The sequence below is a fragment of the Podarcis pityusensis genome (assembly GCF_964106645.2).
Source record: "Podarcis pityusensis genome assembly, chromosome: 3".
Taxonomy (NCBI): Eukaryota; Metazoa; Chordata; class Lepidosauria; order Squamata; family Lacertidae; genus Podarcis; species Podarcis pityusensis.
The window spans coordinates 12,990,325-13,012,060 of NC_138026.1; the positions used below are offsets into that span (position 1 = coordinate 12,990,325).

Consider the following 21,736-nt stretch of genomic DNA (forward strand, 5'->3'; position numbering starts at 1 on the left):
GTGCAGATGACAAAGAGTATCACATTCCTTTGTGTGCCATACCCCTTTTCCCTGCCCGGTTTTCTTAAGGCACCTGTTTACTTTGATGCTGCGAGTGATTTGCAAGACAGAAGCCTCCTGAGTCAACTTCAGTGAAAGCACTATATAGGAGAACAAGGGTTTATTTCTGGTATAGAAAGCAAGTGCCTTTGAGGTCATCAGTGCAGTGATGTGACGTGCTAAGTGTGTAGCCCACATGGCAAATCACAAAGCACCTCCATGAAGCCTCTTCGTTCTCTTGCTGATATCTTGAGAAATTCAGTTGTGTGTGAAGACTCCCAAAACCACCCCCAAAATAAAGACACAGTAGACACAGATTTTAGTTTAAGTTTTTTGGTATTAATTTTGGCCACAGCTTTATTGATTACAGCATGTGAGTGGTTGCTTAGGCATTGGTTGCAGACTACATGAACCTGCACAGTGGCAGGAACAGGACTGACACTGGGCACCACCATGTGTCAGTAAGAGAAAGGGGAGTAAGAAGCTGACTTCCATCTCACAGCTCACCCCAGATGCTTCCAGGGGCTCTGGTGTGGCCCTAGCCCCTGGACAGGGTTTGGACAAAAGCAAGGAGAGCCTCTGGATTCCTTTAGCAGAATTCCCTAGCAGCAGTGATGGAGGGGCAGGCACAGCCAACCACTTCCCCTCCACAAAACATTGAACCAATGCCTAACTGCCAACCTTACAAAGTTGTGACCACTTGCTACACAGTAGGCAAAAACCAAATGGCAACAGCCAATAAGCCAAATGGCAAAATTCCTACCGGGCCCCTGCTCCAAAACAGATGACCCCTAGACAGGCATAGCAAGGCCAAAGGACAGCCCTAAATATAGGGTAGGATAGCCCTCGGTAGCCAATAGACGACCCAACAGGCCAAATTTCTGCCCCAGCAACTGAGGGGCAACCAATGGGGTGTTGTGGCTATCCAAATGGTCCCACCCCACAACAGGGAGGCAGTTTAGGTGATCTCACCACAACACGTGCCCTCCATGATGGAGAACACGATCTGACATTAGAAGGGTTATTAAGCACTTTTAAAGGGTGTGTTTTCGTGAGACGTTTTGGCATGTCCCATGTATCTAATTCTCCTCCAGGTGAAAAAAAAAATCCAGTTTCAGTTCTATATGCTTTGGTTTCCTATCAATGGTTAGTAAAACCAAGCCCAAAATGATAAGACTACACTAGTGGCCAAAATTGTGGAAACCTTTTGGGAAAAGTGTAATTCTGAGGTTTGATGGCTCTTAACACCATTTTCTTTTAGAGTAATAGCATAAAATTATATATCAATAGAAAGATAATTTAATGAAGAATGTAATGCAACAAAGTTTGTTCAATTATCTGTATTCTATTAAACGTTATAGCCAAATAACCAGAAAAAGAAGCACAGCTTGCTTAGGTTGATATGCAGTAGCTTTCCTTCATGTGAATGTAGCCAATGAGCATGAGTATTTAAGAGAGCCAATCAGGTATTATGAGGCATCAAACCTTGGAAATACACTTTTTCCAAAAGGTTTCCACAATTTTGGCCACTAGTGTAGCTGTGCTAGAGAGAGCATAATATGGAGTGCTGTCCTAAACACATTTACTCAGAAGTAAGTCCCACTAATCAATAGATTTTACCCCGTAAAAAGTGTGTTCAGTACTGCAGCCATAGGTTCCCATTCCAAAAACATATAATTCAGTCACTGTGGCTGTGTTACATTGAGATATATTAGGGGTCAAAACTGGATTAAGTCCAAGCGCTTTGGGTTAATTAGAGTTTACTAGGTCTTAATTTGCAGCAGGTCTTGGTTTTGCTGAATTCTGGGACACACTTTCAGTCCTAGGCTCATCCCCACAACATGCAAAGTAAACAACAAAAGGCCTCTGAGCATGTACAGAGAGCTTAGTCTTCATAATTGAATAATGTTAAAGTGTGCATGCAGCAAGTGATTAAGGACATGGAAGTCATGTGGGAGAGCCTGGTTTCCAGGCATGCATGAGCCACTGCACCTTTCTGTGCGGCAAAATTAATTGTCTGTTGCATCAGGCATTCTTCCTGCGCATTCTCTCTACTCCTGGCAATTGTCCCTTAGCCGGCTGCTCAAGTCTTGAAATAGAAACAGGCAGCTGCTGCTTCTACTCCAAAGCCACCTGAACATTGCCCTACACTGAGGTCATCCTCCTGCGGCTAACTAAGCTGGCTTCCTGGAAGATTTGCACGGGCAGAGCAATGTAAAGCTGCCCTCGTGGCAAGCAAACTCTGCCCTGATGTACCTGACTCTTCCTCTCTTGCTATCTCATCCATTCCACAACAAGCTCTCAAACCAGGACCCTGAAACTTCAATTTGATTTTACTCATTATGTTTCTATGCTGCTTTTCATTCATGTGAATCGCAAAGCGGCTTGCAAGCAAGCAATAACTGTAACAGAACAGAACATCGGAAAGGCAATGTAAATCATATAGAACGTTTGACAAATCGTCAGTAAAACAATTGCAATCTGTCCCAATTACGCTATTGGCAAAACAGCTTAAAAAATAAGCTAAACAGCACAATTACAACAAAATTCTTATTACAGTCATACCTTGGAAGTTGAACAGAATCCATTATGGAAGACCATTCGACTTCCAAAACGTTCAGAAACTAAAGCACGGCTTCTGATTGGCTGCAGGGAGCTCCTGCAGCCAATCGGAAGCCATCGAAGCCCCATCGGACATTGGGCTTCTAAAAGAACATTCAAAAACCAGAACACTCACTTCTGGGTGTCGATCGTTCAGGAGCCGATTTGTTTGTGAGCCAAGGCATTTGAGATCCAAGGTACGACAGTATAGGATTCACAAAGTACAATTGTCCCCTGTCTCACAAACCAGTCTACCAGTGCTCGCTGTACAGAGGAAGACCTTGTAAAAGCTCAAGGGCCTTGATTTCCTCTGCTATGAACATGGATTGAATTTTCTCTTTATGTTCTCATGTCTTCCTCTGTTCCGTGGATAGTTAAGGCCTCCAGAAGCTGTTGGACTCAAACTCCCATAATCACTAACAACTGGCTATGTGGTTTGGGGCTAATATGAGCTGTGCATCCTAGTTCCAGCAGTAGACACCATTGTGCCCTGCAGAGTACCACTCCCATCAACCCCAGCCAGTATGGCCAATGATCAGGAGTGATGGCAGTTGTTATCCAGAACATATGGGGATCACCACATGGGCTACCCCTGTCCTAGTTTATGTAGTCTAGACCAGCAGGTACTCTGCATGCATAAGACCCTATGTTCAATCTTGCTTAGGAATGAGGGAGGAATTTGGTTCCGTAAGGCTATTGATGCAAAGCTATCCAATTAATGCTTTCCGAAACAGTATGCAAACCATTCTTTTCTCTCTCTCTTCTCTTTAACTTCAGGAACCAGCCTTGTATTTGTTGTTTGTGAATCGATTTCTTCTTTTCTTCTACTAATCTGTCAAAACATGCATCTATATTTTCGTTCCAATGCAGAAAATGAGAATAGAACTTGCTTCAGGATTTTAATATTTCATTTCTTTTCCCTGAGTAGCTGCTATGATTTTTCCTCCTTGGATTAAAATGTTTCTTTCCTATAACTGGCTACCACACTATGTTTGAAAGCTGGGCTCTGAATCAGATTGTTCTCTTAAAGAGAACCAACTTGGGACGGGCCAGTAAAGTGACTTGGTCTACACTGGTGTTGAAACAACTGACTAAGAGGGTGGTGTCTGACCAAGTTTTACTCAGTAGACCCATTGAGATTCATGACCATGACTAAGTTAGGGCCGTTTATTTCAATAGGTCTACTTTGAGTGAAACAGTTGAATACCACCTATTGTCAGTAAGGTGGCAACTCTACCCATGCTTAGATTGTGCTGCATGGTTGCTTCTGCAATCTCAGCACATATCATTACATTGGGGTGGGTTATTTTTGCTTCTATAGATATAATAGTGGCATGGAACCACTGTCTCCCACTTGAGAAAATGGGGGGTGCAATTTGTGCTACCCTAAGTAAGCACCAGGCTGTAGGTGTTCATGAAAGTCATTTATTGTTTGCATGTGAACCCACTGTGATGGGCTGGATAGTTATATTAAACTGTTATAATGAAAAAACAGGTGTAACTCCATTGAAGTAAAAGGAATTACATTGGCCTAATCATGTCCTGGAAGTCATGGCAAAGTGAGGTAAGCAGCAAGAATAGGGAATTATGCTAGTCAAAAACAGGAAAATGCAACAGTTTGTATCCTTATGTAGTCCATCTGCTCTGAAGCTACTTTGGAGCAAATAGAAGTCCTCTCATCCGCTTCTCTGGGCATCAAACTAGGTCTGCCGATTCTTGTAGTTCCTCCTACTGCAGTGGGGTTACTCCTGAAGTATAACAATGTCACGGACAGAGGAATAAGACCCATGGTCTTCTCTTCTTTAGAGATGGACCACGGCCAAAAAATCAGATCTGAAGAGCCTCAGTCTTTGAAAAAGTTTGTATCTAGACATGGATCTTAACTCAACTCCTCATATCCATTCTTAATACCATTATTAACTGTCTACTTTCCCACCAACTCTCAAGTCAAACCAATTACATTTTTAACCACCATCAAACTCATAAGTGGAAGTACTGTAGATATTTTCCATGGAAGGCCACCATTTAAATTGTGTTGGAGTTTATTTATGTACATACATACAAGGTAATAACCCCATTTCTTTCTTTCTCTTGGATGTCATTGATATCTTAGTATCTGGATGTATAGTATTATGTTTCTGGATACTGAGGTGTTTGGTAGCACCTCCACGTTTACATTTTGTTCAAATGACTAGATCTCATTTTATTTTTTATTTTCATTGTATGTGAATGTGCGTGTGCTTTACCATATTAGCAAAGGGCTTCACTCTTCAGCCTCTAGGTTTGCTTCCATCTTTGCTTCAATGCATCATTTGCAATTAATGCATTGAAATGCCCCCATCACGATTCAGTTTCTCCATCCATCATATTTGTTCATGTTCTGTTGAAGACAAACAGCTGCAACCGCGAAACGAAACAAAAGTACAATTCATTCCATACTGTCATCCCTTTGTCCTGACCAGAGCAACTTGATCGAGTCGAAGAGGGCATGAACCATATCAACCAAGACATGAAGGAGGCCGAGAAAAATTTAAAAGATTTAGGGAAATGCTGTGGCCTTTTCATATGTCCTTGTAACAAGTAGGTACTGGGTACCAGTTCTGCTCTGTAATGTCCAGTTCTTTGTCATGAGTGAATGTCTGAAGTTTTCTTTTCTTTTTTGTCTTTTTTTCTTTTCTTCGTCCCTTTCCATCTGCTTCATACTGTGGGGATAAAATACTTGTGTTTAATCAGAACAACTGGAGCGCATCGAAGAGGGAATGGACCAAATCAATAAGGACATGAAAGAAGCAGAAAAGAATTTGACGGACCTAGGAAAATTCTGTGGTCTTTGTGCCTGTCCATGCAACAAGTAGGTGTTGCCTGCCTGCCTGCCTGCCTGCCTGAAATCTTGAGCACCCAAGGCTGATCGCAAGCTAGCAAGCCTTGTGATGCTCATCCTTGCTTAAGGCACCTGGGCAGGATGAGCATGTGGCATGCAGAGAGAACAATTCTGGTTCCAATGCGTTCATCTCATAGCGTAGACCAGAGGTTCCCAAATTTTAGGGACCGACAAACCACTCTTGCCCTGCTTTTATGAAAAGAAAAAGTAAAACCCTCCCAGGTTCCGCCTCTTCTCCCCACTGTCAGCATCCAAATTCCCAAGTGGTATGGATCCAACCATTTATTCCCAAAAGCAGTTACCTGGAAACTTGAATGTTGACACGGGGGGTTTGTGGCTTCACATCAGTCCCAGTGGAGAAGAAGTGGCAGATTGCCCTTCCCTCCATGGATGAGCACTGGTGTGACATGGGAACTAGATGAGGTCGGGATCATGGTGGCTTCGTTAGCTATTTGAGAGCCACTTGCCATCATCTCAGAGTTCACGAGTGGCTTATGGGTTTAATGTTTGGGAATCTTTGGCAAAACAGTGAGATCACCGTAGCTGCATTTAAAATCAGGCATACCACACTGAAACCTTCACTGTGGACACTTTTAAATGATGAAGATTTCAACATTTTACAGAGTGTGTACTATGTCGTAATAACCTAAGCTTCAAAAATTATGGCGCTATCTCAGAATACTGACTTTTCTCTCTCGTTCTCAAGCTTTAAAGGGAATGCTTTCTTGACCATGAGCTGTGCTCCAAAATTGCATAAAATGACCAGTTGGAGCCAAAAACAATACCAACATCCTATTTAATCAGATAATCTCTCTTTGCGAGGTCTGGAGACGTGCCGTAGTTTCTTGTCTGATCCCAAGAAATGGGGAGTTTTTAAATTTATTTATATATATTGGCAGGAAAACTAGACCCATTTTGCTAATTGTCGTTCCCCAATTGGGTAGTGTACACCAAGCAGAAATGTTGAAATGTGCTGGGTTTGCTTGCATGCTATTGTCACAAAATGAAAATGCAGCATTAAAAAATGTGATGTCTGGACTTTGGAGGGAGGCAGTAGACATGAAAGAACAGGCTTTCTGATGGGTAGCAGACTTAGTATGCACTGACACTGCATGAAGGAATTACTAAAAATACATTAATAAGTAGGCCGCCCCAAATGGTGTGCATGTCAGCGAGTGACTGTGTTCAAGTGTGTTTGTAATCTTCTGTTTCAGCATTTCATTAGTCCAGCTTTACAGTAGGGTATTCGCCTACTCACCTGGGGTGAATAATAATTCCTCTGGGTGAATAAATTGCCAAACATTTCTGGGAAGGTATGTTTCTTGTTCTGATGTGCAAGGCTGGATCAGTCCTTCAAAGCAAGCAGCAAAGACCAGCCAGAGCCCTTGCAGAACTTAAAGAGAATATTGAAACAGGAGATGCCAAAATCTGCAATGGCAGTAAAAAGTTTGGATGGCTGAACTTTATGCTGGCTACCCTTTTGCATAGATAAGAGAGTCAACCAGTGGGTAAAGTGTGTGTGTGTGTATGGAAAGGGGGAAAGAGTCTATTGTCCTAAGTAGACTTGACAATCTAAAGGAAATTCTAAGCTCAAGTGTCAATTACTGTGCTAAAAAAAGGCACCTGAACTATCAAAATCCAACTAGCATTCAGTCTGGTAGGACTGTTTGTTTACCTGTTCAATCATGCATTATTATTATTATTATTATTATTATTATTAACATTTGTTAGCCACTTTATACCAAAAGAGTCTCAAAGAGATTTAACAAGACAAAACCCAAACAGATAAAACCAAGTCAAAGCCAATAAGATAGCATACAACACAAAATTTCTGGATTGCTTATCAAGCAACTTCTTCTAACAATCCCTGCTAGTATGCAGCCTGTTCATCTGTATGGTTATTAAGAAGCACACCCTAATGAGTTTTATGGGCCCTACTACCAAATATCCCTAGGATTTCAGCTGGACTGCACAACCCTAACTATATTTATTCAGAAGTAAGGCCTCTTGATTTTAATGTAACTTACTTCTAATTTAACAATGCAGTCCTATGCATGTCTACTCATAAAGAAGACCCACTGAGTTCAATGGGATTAATTCCTGTGTTGACACTGAGGGCAATGAAACTAACACCTGGGTCAGCAAGTATATGTTTGTGCTATTAAATCTAATGGTGGTTTATGGAAGTACAGTCAAACCTTGGTTGTCAAACGTAATCTGTTCTGGATTAGACTTCTGAAACATTCGACATCTGAAAGTGGAAGCCTCAATACAATAGGGAAACTCAAAACAGAAGCCATGTAGCCCGTTCGGCTTCTGAAAATCGTTCAAAAACCAGAGCAGTTACTTCCTGGTTTTCGGCCAAAACGTTAAAAAACGGAGCCCTTCGAGAACCGAGGTTTGACTGTAGTAAGGATTCTTCATTTAGCCCACTCAGTCCCCAAAAGTACCCAACTGAAACATCTTTCTTCATGCAATTTATAAAATACAGCACTCATTAAAAGTATTGTTGATTAGCACATTGTTTGAAATCTATGGCCAAATGGAAAACATTGAACAGTGTTCAGATCATACGTGCCACTATTATGAAGTAGCAATATTGGACATTACTTACTAACGGCACTCCAAATTTTCATCTTCTCCTTTCTTCCCTCAGATAGGGGCGCTTCATATTTAAAACACAGACTTGTACATACCTCATTAATAAAAGTAATTGCTGTCTTTGGTTTAAACCCCCAAGAGAGACTTCCTGAAAGGGAGATAATTCTGACAATGAGCTTCCATCACGTCCAATTTGTAATCTCGGATAGCTTTTGTTCTGAAACAACCCAAACGAATGCTGCGCATGCTAATATTATCTGTCGCCTCCTGGTATGCCTGGATTTTAACTTTTCCGTGGCGACTCAGTCAAAGATGGCTCCTCAGTTGCCCTGTGCAATTGAATTCGCAACTTGGCTCTCCAAGACTTGGCTTTCCAGGGCTGAAGGTTTTAAGATTTGCAACATAACTGAAGATCCATTTTTGCCTGTGTCCCACTCGCTGCGTAGGCTGTTACTGCTAGTGCATTAAGAGAATGTTTGAACCACTGGGGTTAGCTGTGCTTTACGGAGAATGCTTCACTTTCTTATTCATGCCTGTAGCTGGTGCATGAAAAAAAATTATATCTAGAAGAATTTCCCTTTCTGATGCTCAACTGCTACACATGCTTGTATTATAGTTATTTATCTGTTTCTTCATTTTTCCTGCACTCATCCCACTATGGCCTAATTTTACTTTTTGTCTCTGTGGACAAAGGTTTGTACATCAACTCTGGATGTATATTCTTTCCAAGTACCGATATATTATTAAAATATCTAATCTAAATTGCCATATATGACCCCAGAAGGTAAACAAGCCAAGATTGATTTCACTGGAAATCACTGAAAAGTTTGGCGGATACAGAGGTTTATTGTGCCACACAAAAAAAAGCAAGTTGGCCATGGTTTTGTGTTCAAAATAGACCAGATCTGTGTGTCTTTTAATCTTAATCTGTCGCTGTGATGTACACACTACCCTCTGTGGTTTCTGTCTTCATGTCTGTACGGCCGTATGTTCTCTGTGTCATATGTCCAAATATCCCATGTGTCATGAAATACAGGTTTTCTAGTTGTGTTTCATTTTTTAAAAAAAATTAAAACAAAACAACAACAAAAACGCAAGCCCAAATTCTTGCTGACTTGGCAATCGCAGGCGACTTGATTGGAAATGAAATTTCTAAACATCGCAGTCGTTGTGGCAGCAAAACGATGAAAATGAAATCAACCCTTTTGTTCAGTTGTATGATATATCGGTATACCAGACTGTCCCGTCCCACCCCCTTGTATGAAACGCTCATTTGCTTGACTCGGCTCTTAGCTTGAAGAAATAACAATTGTCACATTTCTTGCAGTTGCTTCCGCCCTGTTTCTGCTTCATTACTCACCGTCTCTTTTTGCATAGGCTTAAATCGAGTGATGCTTATAAAAAAGCCTGGGGGAATAATCAAGATGGGGTTGTAGCTAGCCAGCCGGCACGCGTTGTGGATGAGCGAGAACAGATGGCTATCAGCGGTGGATTTATCCGCAGGTGAGGCTTGTTCTGGGAATCTTATTTTTACCCATTCTTACCCCTCTTTCTTTCCTGTAACTGGCACTTTCAGACCATATGGTCCTACGGAGAGGGTTTGTGGTGATGCTGTTGTTTATTCTCCAAGTTGACAACATCCAAGTCAAATGAGTCCGAGTCTTTTGTAAATTTCCACTGACATCCTATGTCCTATGTGGGAGGGGTTCTGAAAAAACTTCAGATTGGCCCGCAGGTTGGTGGACTTGTAAAAGGGTAAAAGAGTACAGTGGTACCTCGGGTTACATATGCTTCAGGTTACATACACTTCAGGTTACAGACGCCACTAACCCAGAAATAGTACCTCGGGTTAAGAACTTTGCTTCCGGATGAGAACAGAAATCGTGTGATGGCAGTGCGGCAGCAGCGGGAAGCCCCATTAACTAAAGTGGTGCTTCAGGTTAAGAACAGTTTCAGGTTAAGAACAGACCTCTGGAACGAATTAAGTACATAACCAGAGGTACCACTGTACTGTACTAAAAGAGTACAGTGGAACTTGGGTTACGTACCGTCATCCTTACGAATGCTTCGGGTAACGTGGCAAATTACTATGTCAGTCTTTTAAGGATGTATATACCACACTTTAGGATAAAATCTTTCCTGCGTGGCTTAGAAATGAGCACCTGTTTCATGACTTTCTGACAGTAAGAAGCGATCAAGTGCATTGCTCTGAACAGGCAAAGAAGTCTAGTAGTTTGGGATGAATATGTAGCTTTATGATACAGTTCAGATCACCTTTACTCCTTACTACTTGACAGGGTAACAAATGATGCCCGAGAAGGTGAGATGGATGAAAATCTGGAACAGGTCAGTGGCATCATTGGAAATCTCCGTCACATGGCCCTGGATATGGGCAATGAGATTGACACACAGAACCGCCAAATTGACAGGATCATGGAGAAGGTAAGGGCTGACCTGCTGTTCGTACCCTATATTCCTTTTTCTGAGCATGATAATAAGTTTTTCTTTTCTGGATCAAAATGTTGGGATAAAAACTAAGAGTGTGTTTAATTTCCCCTCCAGTTTGTGGGGTTGTAGGGGTTGTAGGGATGCAGGTGGCACTGTGGTCTAAACCACAGAGCCTAGGGCTTGCCGATCAGAAGGTCGGCGGTTCAAATCCCCGCGACGGGGTGAGCTCCTGTTGTTCGGTCCCAGCTCCTGCCCACCTAGCAGTTCAAAAGCACGTCAAAGTGCAAATAGATAAATAGGTACCACTCTGGCGGGAAGGTAAACAGCGTTTCCGTGCGCTGCTCTGGTTTCGCCAGAAGCGGCTTAGTCATGCTGGCCACATGACCTGGAAGCTGTCTACGGACAAACACCTATAGAGTGGGATGAGCACGCAACCCCAGAGTCATCTGCAACTGGACCTAATGGTCAGGGGTACCTTTACCTTTACCTTTTGGGGCAAAGCATTTAGCTTCTATGCTAAAGTGATGGGTGCAGGGACTTCCTTTTTAGCAGTATATAAAGGCTTCAAGGTATAAGCCTCATGGCATTTGCATGAAATTTGTTTCTGGTCTAGATAGATACCTCTAGGCCAGCCTTTCTCAACCTTAAATTCCCAGATCATAGAACTGTAGACTTGAAAGGGACACTGAGGTCATCTAGTTCAGCCTCCTACAAGACAGGAATCTCAACTAAAACATCCATGACAAATGGCCATCCAACATCTGCTTTGAAACTTCCAATAAAGGAGAGTTCCCCACCTTCCCGAAGTCTTTGGTTGCCTCAAAAGATAATTCCTCCATAATGTTTATAGGACTAGGTATCAAAAGATAAAATCAGAAAAAAATAGACAGGTATCTCACCATGCACAAAAGAAAGGAATGTAAGATTGAGACTGCCACAAATGCACACCTTCAGGGAATGAAATCTGCAGCTAGGTAATTTTCTTTATCCAGTGTAACTGAATGTAGTGACAGATCCTCACCGGACTCGAGAATAAGTATAGCAACGTTAGCTTTTCAATGCCCAGTTGTGTACCATTTGTTAAGGGAACTGGAATGGCCCCTTTCAATCCAAATATAAAATGCATCATGCTTTATCCTGAAGTTCTGGAACTCCTCGTCACTGCAGAAGACCTTTTTACACTTGGACACAGTAGCTATCAATAGGTGGGAAGCTCAACTCATCCGAATGTGAATTTGACTTTATTGTCTACTCTGCATGTATCTAGAATCAAAGAATCGCAGAATCATAGCATTGTAGAGTTGGTCATCTAGTCCAAACCCCTGCAATGCAGGAATCTCAGGTAAAGCATCCATGACTGATCCAACCTCTGCTTAAAAACCTCCAAGGAAGGAGAGTCCACTACCTTCTGAGGGAGCCTGTTCCCCTGTCAAACAGGATCTTACTGCCAGAAAGTTCTTCCTGGTGTTTAGTCGGAATCTCCGTTCTTGTAACTTGAAGCAGAGCAGAAGAAAACAAGCTTGCTCCATCTTCCATGCGACAGCCCTTGAGATATTTCAAGATGGCTATCACATCTCCTCTCAATCTCCTCTGTACTAGGCTAAACATACTCCGCTCCCTCAACTGTTCCTCACAAGGGTTCGTTTCCAGACCCTCTCTCATCTTGGTTCCCAGATGTTCTCAAACCATAACTCCCATGACACTAGCTAGGATTTATTTATTTATTTATATTTATACCCCGCCCTCCCTGGCCAACACCAGGCTCAGGGTGGCTAACATCAGGTATAAAAACAATTGATTAAAATACAACTTAAAAACAAGATTAAAATACTACTTAAAACGCAGCCTCATTTCAGTGGAAGCCCAGATCAAAAACTGTTTGGGGGGAGAAAACGTCAAATCTTCACCAAGGCCAACTATCCAGACTGGTCCTACATGGGCCAGAAAAGCCAGGGAAGTCCCCAAATAGGGATTCCATCACAGAAGGAAAAGGAAAAGAATGATAGTTGTAGCCCAACAATTTCTCGGAACCCAAGGTTGAGAAAGGCTGCTCTAAGCAAATAAAGATGGTGGTTGGCTCGTTTCTTGCCAGCACTGAACTTTTAGTGCACCCAACTCAACTTTTAGTGCACCCAACTTCAGCCAACTCAGTTGCACCTATTCCACAATTACATCTCTCTCTCTCTCTCTCTCTCTCTCTCTCTCTCTTTCTCTCTCTCTCTCTCTCCCATCTAGGCTGTTTCCAACAAAACCAGGATTGATGAGGCCAATCAACGTGCAACAAAAATGCTGGGCAGCGGTTAGATGTGCCCCTGTGCTGATTCTCCTTCTAAACACTGTCCGCAAGGGCAGCACTTTCATGCTTTTTTCTCATGGTATTTACCAACTAGGTTTGCACACATGCACATATCAAAAAAACACCCACACAACAACAACCACCCCACCCCTCTCTTTCTGCTCTCCCAGCCCAGCCCATATCCCAGTTGTAAATGTTGTCCTGTGTAGGTTGTCGGCTTTCCAAAAATGATACTTGTAAATTATTATCTTCCAGATCTCTTCCTTTCCAAAGGTTGTATATAGTACTGATTTGATGGCTATAGCTCATGACAACGTTCGATATATTTGTTGGATTTCTATTGCCCCCTCCCTCCCCCCTCCCTCTCCCTGCATTTCTTTCTGTCTGTCTGTTTTTGGTTGGTGAGGTTTTTTTAAACAACAACAACAACTTTATGATGTTTTTTGCTGAATGACAAACAAATGTAGGAATGCTCAACGTGCTGTTAAACTTTTAACTATACAGTATTGTTCTTGTAAAACTGTTAACATTCCACAGAGCCACCCGCAAGAGTATTTTCTTTGGGTGTCATGTCGTTTAAGCACTTAAGAATTTGGTGTTTTTCTCTCTTTCTCTCTCTTTCTCGGTTCTCCATCGCTCTCTCCATTGGTCGTTATGAGTTCATTGATTAGACAGTGTGGAATTCTATAAGTTATAACAAGCATTGCACTAAAAGAAATAATACTAATAAATAAAAAGTGACGTGATTTTATGCATTTATTGCATGAGAAATAGACTTTTAGACTCCTTAACTTAAGTGAGACTTTTCCATGGCAGTAGCAACATCGACAACAACAAAAAGAAAACAATTAAAATTAGCATGCTCCGTATTGGGACACTGTCAGGACTATGTTATAATACCAGCAAGTTTGCAGTAGTGCCATTTATTTCTTCTTGTCAATATATATATTATATTATATTATATTATAAATATAAATATAAATATATATAGTTATGAGCCATGTTCATTTCTTTTCTTTTCTCTTTTTCTTTTTTCCCCTTACTTTTAATTTCAAAAAGAGATGGATTTGGCACTCATTTAACCATTGCCAGCAAATTAAATGTTTGGCTGATACTATTGTCAAGGACAAAAAAAAAATTTAAAAATGAAGAAAAAAGCATCAACAAATAAGAAATAAGTGTAATATATATAGTTTGTCTGCTGCTTTCAAAGACTGTCTTTTTTCGGGGGGGGGGAGGGAATGGCTATCATATGAAATGTTGCAGAGAAATGTAATTTTTATAAGGCTCTCTCTATCTTTCTAGCTCCTCTCTCTCTCCTCTCTCTCTCTCTCTTTCCATTTCTCTTCCCCCTCCCCCAATGTGGTTTGTTATTAGTAGAATTCTCTGTTTGCTTACCTAGAGCTATGCACACCAAAATCACTGCGATGTTTAGTAGCTGTTATTAATTAAAAAACAAAAAACAAAAAATAACCTACATGAATGAAAATCTAGATAAAACTGTGAGATTAAATATAGTTGCCGCATGTACTATGAAATTCCTTCTGTCTCCTGTCAGTTTGTGACGTGATTGACATTTTGTAGCTAGTTTAAAAATATTAAAAACTATAGACCCTCCGAAGGCTTTTTTCTTAATCTGTTTTTTGTTGGCTCTTTGCTGCTCATACCTTGTTATTCCCCACCCATCAGGAAAGAAAGGGATTCTGAGCCAATCAGCTGGCCCAGGTGATTCTGAGCAAGCAGCCTGCCTCCTGAAACGCAATGGAAATTTTGTGTTTGAGGCGAGCAGCGAAAATAGCCCTGCCCTGCAGATCTGTGGCATCCATGCAGCCCTAGGATATTTCAGTTCTCCCTCTTGTGAGGGTAGAAAGAGAGAGGGAGATGCTGCCACCCTGGGCTCCTCGCCACCTCCATGGAATCTCCCCTAGAGTGCGCCAGGAGATGTCTTGCCAAATGCAAGGTGCTTATGTTAAAATGAGATTCAGAAGCAATACAAAACACAAGTGAGTGAGAAGATTAAAGATTTCCTTCTAAACGGCAAGCAATATGTACATACCAAGCAAGTGCTTCATTCTGCCACTGGGAAGCCCTCAAGAAGCGGTAAAATGACTCAGTTGGCACGGCCCCATGACCAATTGATCTGTGCATGAGCTTCTCCTTAACTCTGCCCCAAACCATCCAATTTAGACATAGCTAGCCTGTGTAGCTTGCCTGACTGGCTACATGCAGATCATTCATTATTGGCTATGTGCAGATTATTCATTAGTGGCTTTGTGCAAATCATTCATTACTGGCTATGTGCAGATTATTCATTGGTGGCTATGTGCAGATTATTCATGAATGACTATGTGCAGATTGGGACGCAGGTGGTGCTGTGGGTTAAACCACAGAGCCTAGGGCTTGCTGATTAGAAGGTCAGCAGTTCGAATCCCCGCGACGGGGTGAGCTCCCGTTGCTCGGTCCCTGCTCCTGCCAACCTAGCAGTTTGAAAGCACGTCAAAGTGTAAGTAGATAAATAGGTACCACTCTGGCGGGAAGGTAAATGGCATTTCCGTGTGCTGCTCTGGTTTGCCAGAAGTGGCTTAGTCATGCTGGCCACATGACCCGGAAGCTGTACGCCGGCTCCGTCGGCCAATAAAACGAGTTGAGCACCGCAACTCCAGAGTCAGCCACGACTTGACCTAATGGTCAGGGGTACCTTTACCTTTATGTGTAGATCATTCATTACTGGCTACGTGCAGATCATTCATTACTGGCTACATGCAAATCATTCATTAGTGGCTATGTGCAGATTATCCATTAGCGGCTATGTGCAGAATTATTCATTAGCCACCCCCTCCCAATGCCTCACTTTCTCAAAACAATGTCCAACATCAAAGAAGTTACCTAGCACTATCACTTCCTCCCAATTGATTAGGACATTAAAGGCTTTTCTCGTGACATCAAAGAACTTAGCAAGTGATAAGAAGGGGGAAGGAACAGAGGCAGGAAGGGTAACCATGTCAGATCACTAACTCCTCGAAAAACAATTTATCTTTTGGATAGATTGTCCATACAACTCGGTGAAGACATGGATCCAAAACAAGCAAAACACACTGTTGCAAAAGTTGGATGCCAACTCTCCAATCTCTGCCAAACTGTGGCAAGTTTCTAGGGGGTCCAGGCAATCCCCAAGGGTCAGTATCCCTGCAAGAATCAAGATGCGGCAGAGGCTGTCATAGCTTTAAGAAATAGGATTCATTCACATATTGTCATGGACTGGTTACATTCAGAGGAATCAGCTGGAGAACCCCAAGAGAAGAAGGTTCAGGGCTCAGAGCCCAGGGAATGGTGGTGGGATGACAACGAGTTGTAAGAGGGAGAAGATTGAGAAAAGGAGTTGTCGGAAGCTGAAGGGGTAACTGGGCTTAGTGAGCTGGGGGAGTCTGTGGCAGAGAGAAGTCTAGAATCAGAGGCAGAAGCTGAAGCAGGAGAGTGGGTTGAGGGAGGCCAAGAGGCAGAGATGAGTCCAGTTGGTGAAGATTCATAGGCATCTCTCCCTCCTGCAAGCTCCCCTCCACTCTGGTATCTCAGAACTAGAAGAGGCAAGAAAAGAGTGATGGAAGCTCCCCCCCCCCCAGCCTTCTCCCTTTTCTTCCTCTGACCACTCATCGTTGTCCCACCACCACCAGTCACCAAACTCTGAGCCTTCTTCCCTTGGGGGTTCCCCAGGTGGGTCCTCCCACCATTCCTCTGCACCCAACCAGTCCCATATTTTCACCTGAATTTAGATGGAAGGTGCCCAGATCTTACAGCATGGTCATCTCCAGAGGGGTTTGTTCCCCACAGTAGTGCAGTTCTTGAGAGCAAGGCATCTCTCCCAGCCTGCCTTCAGCCAACCGGCCAGATTCATTCCAATCCTCAGGCCACCAACTCTTCCTGAGACATCACACCCAGTTACCCTGGCAACCTTCCACACCTCCTATTTCTGTTCGCACCTCATAGCGGGAGGGGGGGAGAACAGATCTCTTGCATTACCAATGGCCTTCAATCATTACGTGGTCTGCCAAAACCCTTCGCAGTTTTCAAGTGGTCCATAAGGTGTTTGGGAACCGCTGATTTAAGGCATGCTGAGTCATAGAATAATAGAATTGTAGGGTTGGAAGGGACCACAAGGATCATCTAAGTCCAAACCAAATCTTTTGTCCAACATGGGATCTGAACCCACAACAATCAGATTAAGAGTCTTGTGCTCTCCCAACTGAGGTATCAATGGCCTGTTTTATTTCTTAATGGCCCTAGCTTGGCCAGGTAATTTTGCTTAGGCTAGCCCAGGAATTTTTCTGCAGTTAGCATTCTCCCTTCATATCCCAAATAACCAAAATCCTAGAATTTCTCTCTGCTATTTACTATAGACTCCGTTACCTCATAGACCTGAATCATTAACACAAATAGAAGTCATTAATATTGCAGTAATTGAAATTAATAAGATTTTGGAACGCAGATACCATAAAAAATAATCAAACCATCAAGTCTAGCACACGGGAGGCCACCTAAATTATTTAGTTTGGTATTTGAATGATTGGATTTTATTAACTGTATTATAATTTGGCATTGTTATAAAGAAGCTATCATTGGGTTGTAATTGAGAACTAATAAAACTTATTATCGTCAATACCTGAGACCTGAATTCCACCCCCTTGGGTTTTAGGGGAGGAAAGCAGGAAAGGTCAAAGGAGCACAAGGATGCTCTGACCTCACTTCCGCTTTGCCAGCACAAGCGAAGGACAGGCAATTCTCTCTCCCACCCTGTCCTTTATGGTTGTGGCCTGAATCGTGAGGATTCCACTCGACGAAGTGTGGAGTGGCAGGACTCACCGGAAAAGTGGACCTTCTAGGAAGAGATGGAGAAAGGAAGAGATGGTGCACCAGGCTGGTCTTTGTGGTGAGGGGGGCAAGGACAAGGGAAACCTGGAAGGGGGAAAGTAGAAGGGCTAGTTACGCTGGCTGCTGTTTTTGCTGTCCACAATGAACAGATAATCTTCATACACCCCTCTCATTTCACGCCTTTGAAAGGCTCTGCTTTGCAGATTGCAGAAAGAAGAGTTTTTGACAAGCAATGAAGCAACTTAAGCAATGGAACCAACGATGCTTTTCTGCAGGGATGGAGGAAATGGGACTGTCTCCCATTAGCCCTAGCCTGCATGGTAAATGATCATCAATTGTGGGAACTGTAGTTCAGCAAGATTGGGAGGGCCACACAGACTCCCAATTCTTGCTTTGATGCTCTCACATTATGGGACACGGGTGGCGCTGTGGTGTAAACCACTGAGCCTCTTGGGCTTGCCGATCAGAAGGTCGGCAGTTCAAATCCCTGCGACAGAGTGAGCTCCCGTTGCTCTGTCCCAGCTCCTGCCAACCTAGCAGTTTGAAAGCACACCAGAGCAAGTAGATAAATAGGTAGGAAGGTAAACAGCGTTTCCATGTGCTCTGGTTTCCGTCACGGTGTTTTGTTGCGCCAGAAGCGGTCTAGTCATGCTGGCCACATGACCCAGAAAGCTGTCTGTGGACAAACGGTCGGCCTGAAAGCAAGATGAGTGCCACAACCCCTAAGGCCTTTGACTGGACTGGAATCATTACTCTTTGTAGAAAGAAGAAAAGAAAACCAATAATTTTTTTTACCAAAAATAAAAAAGGTTAACCTTCCTTGGTATGTGTTCTTTAAAGGCAAGATCTAAATTGAGGAAAGGAAATAAAACAATCCCATCCAGTGTACAATCCCAGTCATGGTCCAGGAGGCGAACAGCTGGAATTGAGGAATCAGCATTCTAGAGACACTAAATAGCAAATAACATTCCAGTCAACCCTGACCTCTGGTTTCTTGTTTCCTGTTTTGATCGTCTGCCTTCTGTGCGGAGGCAACATGGATTGTACTTTGTGTGGCAGAAAGGGGGAAGGGAGGGCATTGGACTCCCGTCCATTAAAGGCTGAGCTGAAAATATACCCAAGTGGGGGCTCTTAAATGAAGCTCTTCAAAGAAAGTGCAGGATTAGACTGGATTAGCTGCCGACATCACAGAGCCACACACAGAATGAGTTATGTAATGTGATTCCCTTTGTAATTCATCGACTGGACAAGAGTGCAGTTCCTAAGAATGACAGAAATGGAAGGGAACCTCGTGCGGTTTCACTTAATGGGGTGCACAACAGAAATAAGCAAGAATAGGACCAAGAGGGGGGGAAGGATATTTTGACAGGATGTTTCCCCAAAAGCTCACCCCCATTAAAGTGTGTGGGGTTGTTGGCCTCCATGTGTCTCAAAGGACTGCTATGTTAGCAGCACCAAAGTGACCTCCCCGGTGCAAAAGTCTAGGTAGTGTCTAGTCTAAGGAGATCCTGGGCTGCCCAAAAGATAAGACCCCTCTTTTGGCCTCGCTGATGTGGTCCAAAAGAGAGCAGAGCAAGACTTTTGGCAAAGGTTTGGCTGCAGGAGCTGCTGGAAGGAGCCGTACAAGGTGCCATCCAACCGATTTAGGAACTAAACTAAACTTGTATTGGGTTTACTCCGAGCCTTTTCTTCTCCCACAGGTATTCTGCAAGGCAGTGGAGGTTTAAAATCACAGTTTTCCTTCTCCTAGATGTCAGGGCGACAGTTTGGCCGAAAACCCTACGTCGTGCGATTCACTCAAAGACGATGCCAAAGGCTGGCATATGGCCCCCTGAAACTATTAGCAGTGAAAATGCCACGTTTCATGATAGGCCCTAAAATGAGTCCTCCGTGCCCTTGGGGTCCGTTTTGGCCAAAAACCCGACGTCGTACAATTCACTGGAAAACAGTGCCAAACACCTGCAAATTGCCCCCTGCAATGTTTGGCCCTGCAAACGGTGCATTTCCAGGTAGGCAAAAAAAAATGAGCAGTAAAGCAAGAGCAACATTTGCTTTCTACCCCTGGATTATTTGGAGATAATCAAGCCATGGAGCCAGGTTCGAATAATGCAACAAGCTGGACTCTTATGGTGTGGCAGAGAAAGAGGGAGGGAGGAACACCACAGAGTTTTTGCACCAATATACTGCTGGTTCATATTAAACTATAGTTTGTTTTAAACCATGGTTTAATGTGGCATGCGGGGACGTGGGTGGAGCTGTGGGTTAAACCACAGAGCCTAGGACTTGCCGGTCAGTGGTTCGAATCCCCGCGACGGGGTGAGCTCCCATTTCTCGGTCTCTGCTCCTGCCAACCTAGCAGTTTGAAAGCACGTCAAAGTGCAAGTAGATAAATAGGTACCGCTCCGGCGGGAAGGTAAACGGCGTTTCCATGTGCTGCTCTGGTTCACCAGAAGTGGCTTAGTCAAGCTGGCCACATGACCTGGAAGCTGTATGCCGGCTCCCTCGGCCAATAAAGCGAGATGAGCGCCGCAACCCCAGAGTCGGTCACGACTGGACCTAATGGTCAGGGGTCCCTTTACCTTTACCTAATGTGGCATGCAAACCAGGGCATTATGAATCCAAACTGTAAAAGACACTGACTTTTTACTGGGTCCTTTACTCGTTGTAACCCTCTAAAATCTTTACCACAAGCTTCCTGCCCCCCCCCCCTTTTTAACTAAGCTTCTATTCTGTCCTAAAAATAATCTGTCTATTTTTTTCCTGGGGAGAGAGGATCTTTTCATGTGATTATGATAAAACCAAATGCATTTGCTTTCTCTGTACAGAAATAATCCTCTTGGCTGAGGCTCAGAATCGAGTCGTGTCTCCGCTTCCCTTGGTTATTTGCAGAAATCTATTTCTTGCACACCCTGAAATTGCATTTTTGAGGCCTAGCCATTGCCACCGGGTTTGCTGCTTCTCTTGCTGCAGACCAATGCCCCCTTGCTGAAAAGAATAGAAATAAAGGGATGAAATTAAGATTTGGACTGGGTTTTTGCTTTGCCAGAGCCAGCGGCAAAGCTGTTACAAATCTGCAAAAGTGTCCACAAGGCCTCATGGGAGAAGGGGAAGGGGAAGAATGATTTCTAAGCAGATTTGCACACTTATTTCCCAGTTCTGACATATGCAGTTGAGTCTTGTCACCTTCTTAAATGCTTTGACGGCTGCTGTGTGTGAACAAAGCTGCCTAAATGCTCATTCATTTGGGGGAAAGCAGAAGGCAGGCTAATCGTGTTTTACTGATGTTTTGAGAAATCTGACATGTTCGAATTGAGGGGTGTGCTCAAATGAGCAGGATTATTGGGATTCTAGCCTTTTACAACCGTCACACAAAGACTTTCTAAGTGGTCTAAATGCCTAAGCGTGAAGCAGTAGAGGCAGGGGCGTAGCATGGGGGGAGGGGGGCTGCTGCTGCTGGGATCTTTGCCCTGGGTGCATTGCGGGGGTCTGATCACACCACCCACCACCAGCCAGTCCTGCGCCACTTTGCAAGGCTGGGATCTGATGCTCACAGCTGCTTTGAGGAGGGCCGCAAGAGAAGGATGGCATGAGAAGCCAAGTGCACTTTGATCCCAGGCCCTTGGGGGCGCAGCTGTGATCAAAGGGCGCAGGATGTCATTCTCACAATACGATATAATAATCTTTATTGTCATTGTTCCATACAGAACAACGAAACTGAAAATCTACATCAGACATTCAGAAACTCACAAGCCTGGTATCCCAGCTATCCCAGCCTGGTTAGCCCCCTAAAAACTCTGATACAGAGGTATCTCAGGTTACATACACTTCAGGTTACAGACTCCGCTAACCCAGAAATAGTACCTCGGGTTAAGAACTTTGCTTCAGGATGAGAACAGAAACCGTGCTCCGGCAGCACAGCGGCAGCGGGAGGCCCCATTAGCTAAAGTGGTGCTTCAGGTTAAGAACAGTTTCAGGTTAAGAACGGGCCTCCGGAACGAATTAAG

The 21,736-nt window shown here is 43.4% G+C and overlaps 1 protein-coding gene across 2 annotated transcripts in view; it reads left to right on the plus strand.

Moving 5' to 3' along the window:
• The window catches only part of SNAP25 (synaptosome associated protein 25), a 77,780-nt gene extending 63,297 nt beyond the window's left edge, over positions 1-14,483 (plus strand). Inside the window, exons 5-8 of one of the 2 annotated variants that reach the window (XM_080999385.1) lie at positions 5,103-5,220; positions 9,500-9,625; positions 10,420-10,564; positions 12,806-14,483. In XM_080999385.1, the coding sequence (XP_080855511.1) occupies positions 5,103-5,220; positions 9,500-9,625; positions 10,420-10,564; positions 12,806-12,874 (458 nt within the window). In that variant the 3' untranslated portion in view covers positions 12,875-14,483. Of the gene's footprint in view, positions 1-5,102; positions 5,221-5,373; positions 5,492-9,499; positions 9,626-10,419; positions 10,565-12,805 lie in introns of both variants that reach the window. The other variant, XM_080999384.1, reaches the window with a different exon arrangement.
• Positions 14,484-21,736: the final 7,253 nt, after the last annotated feature.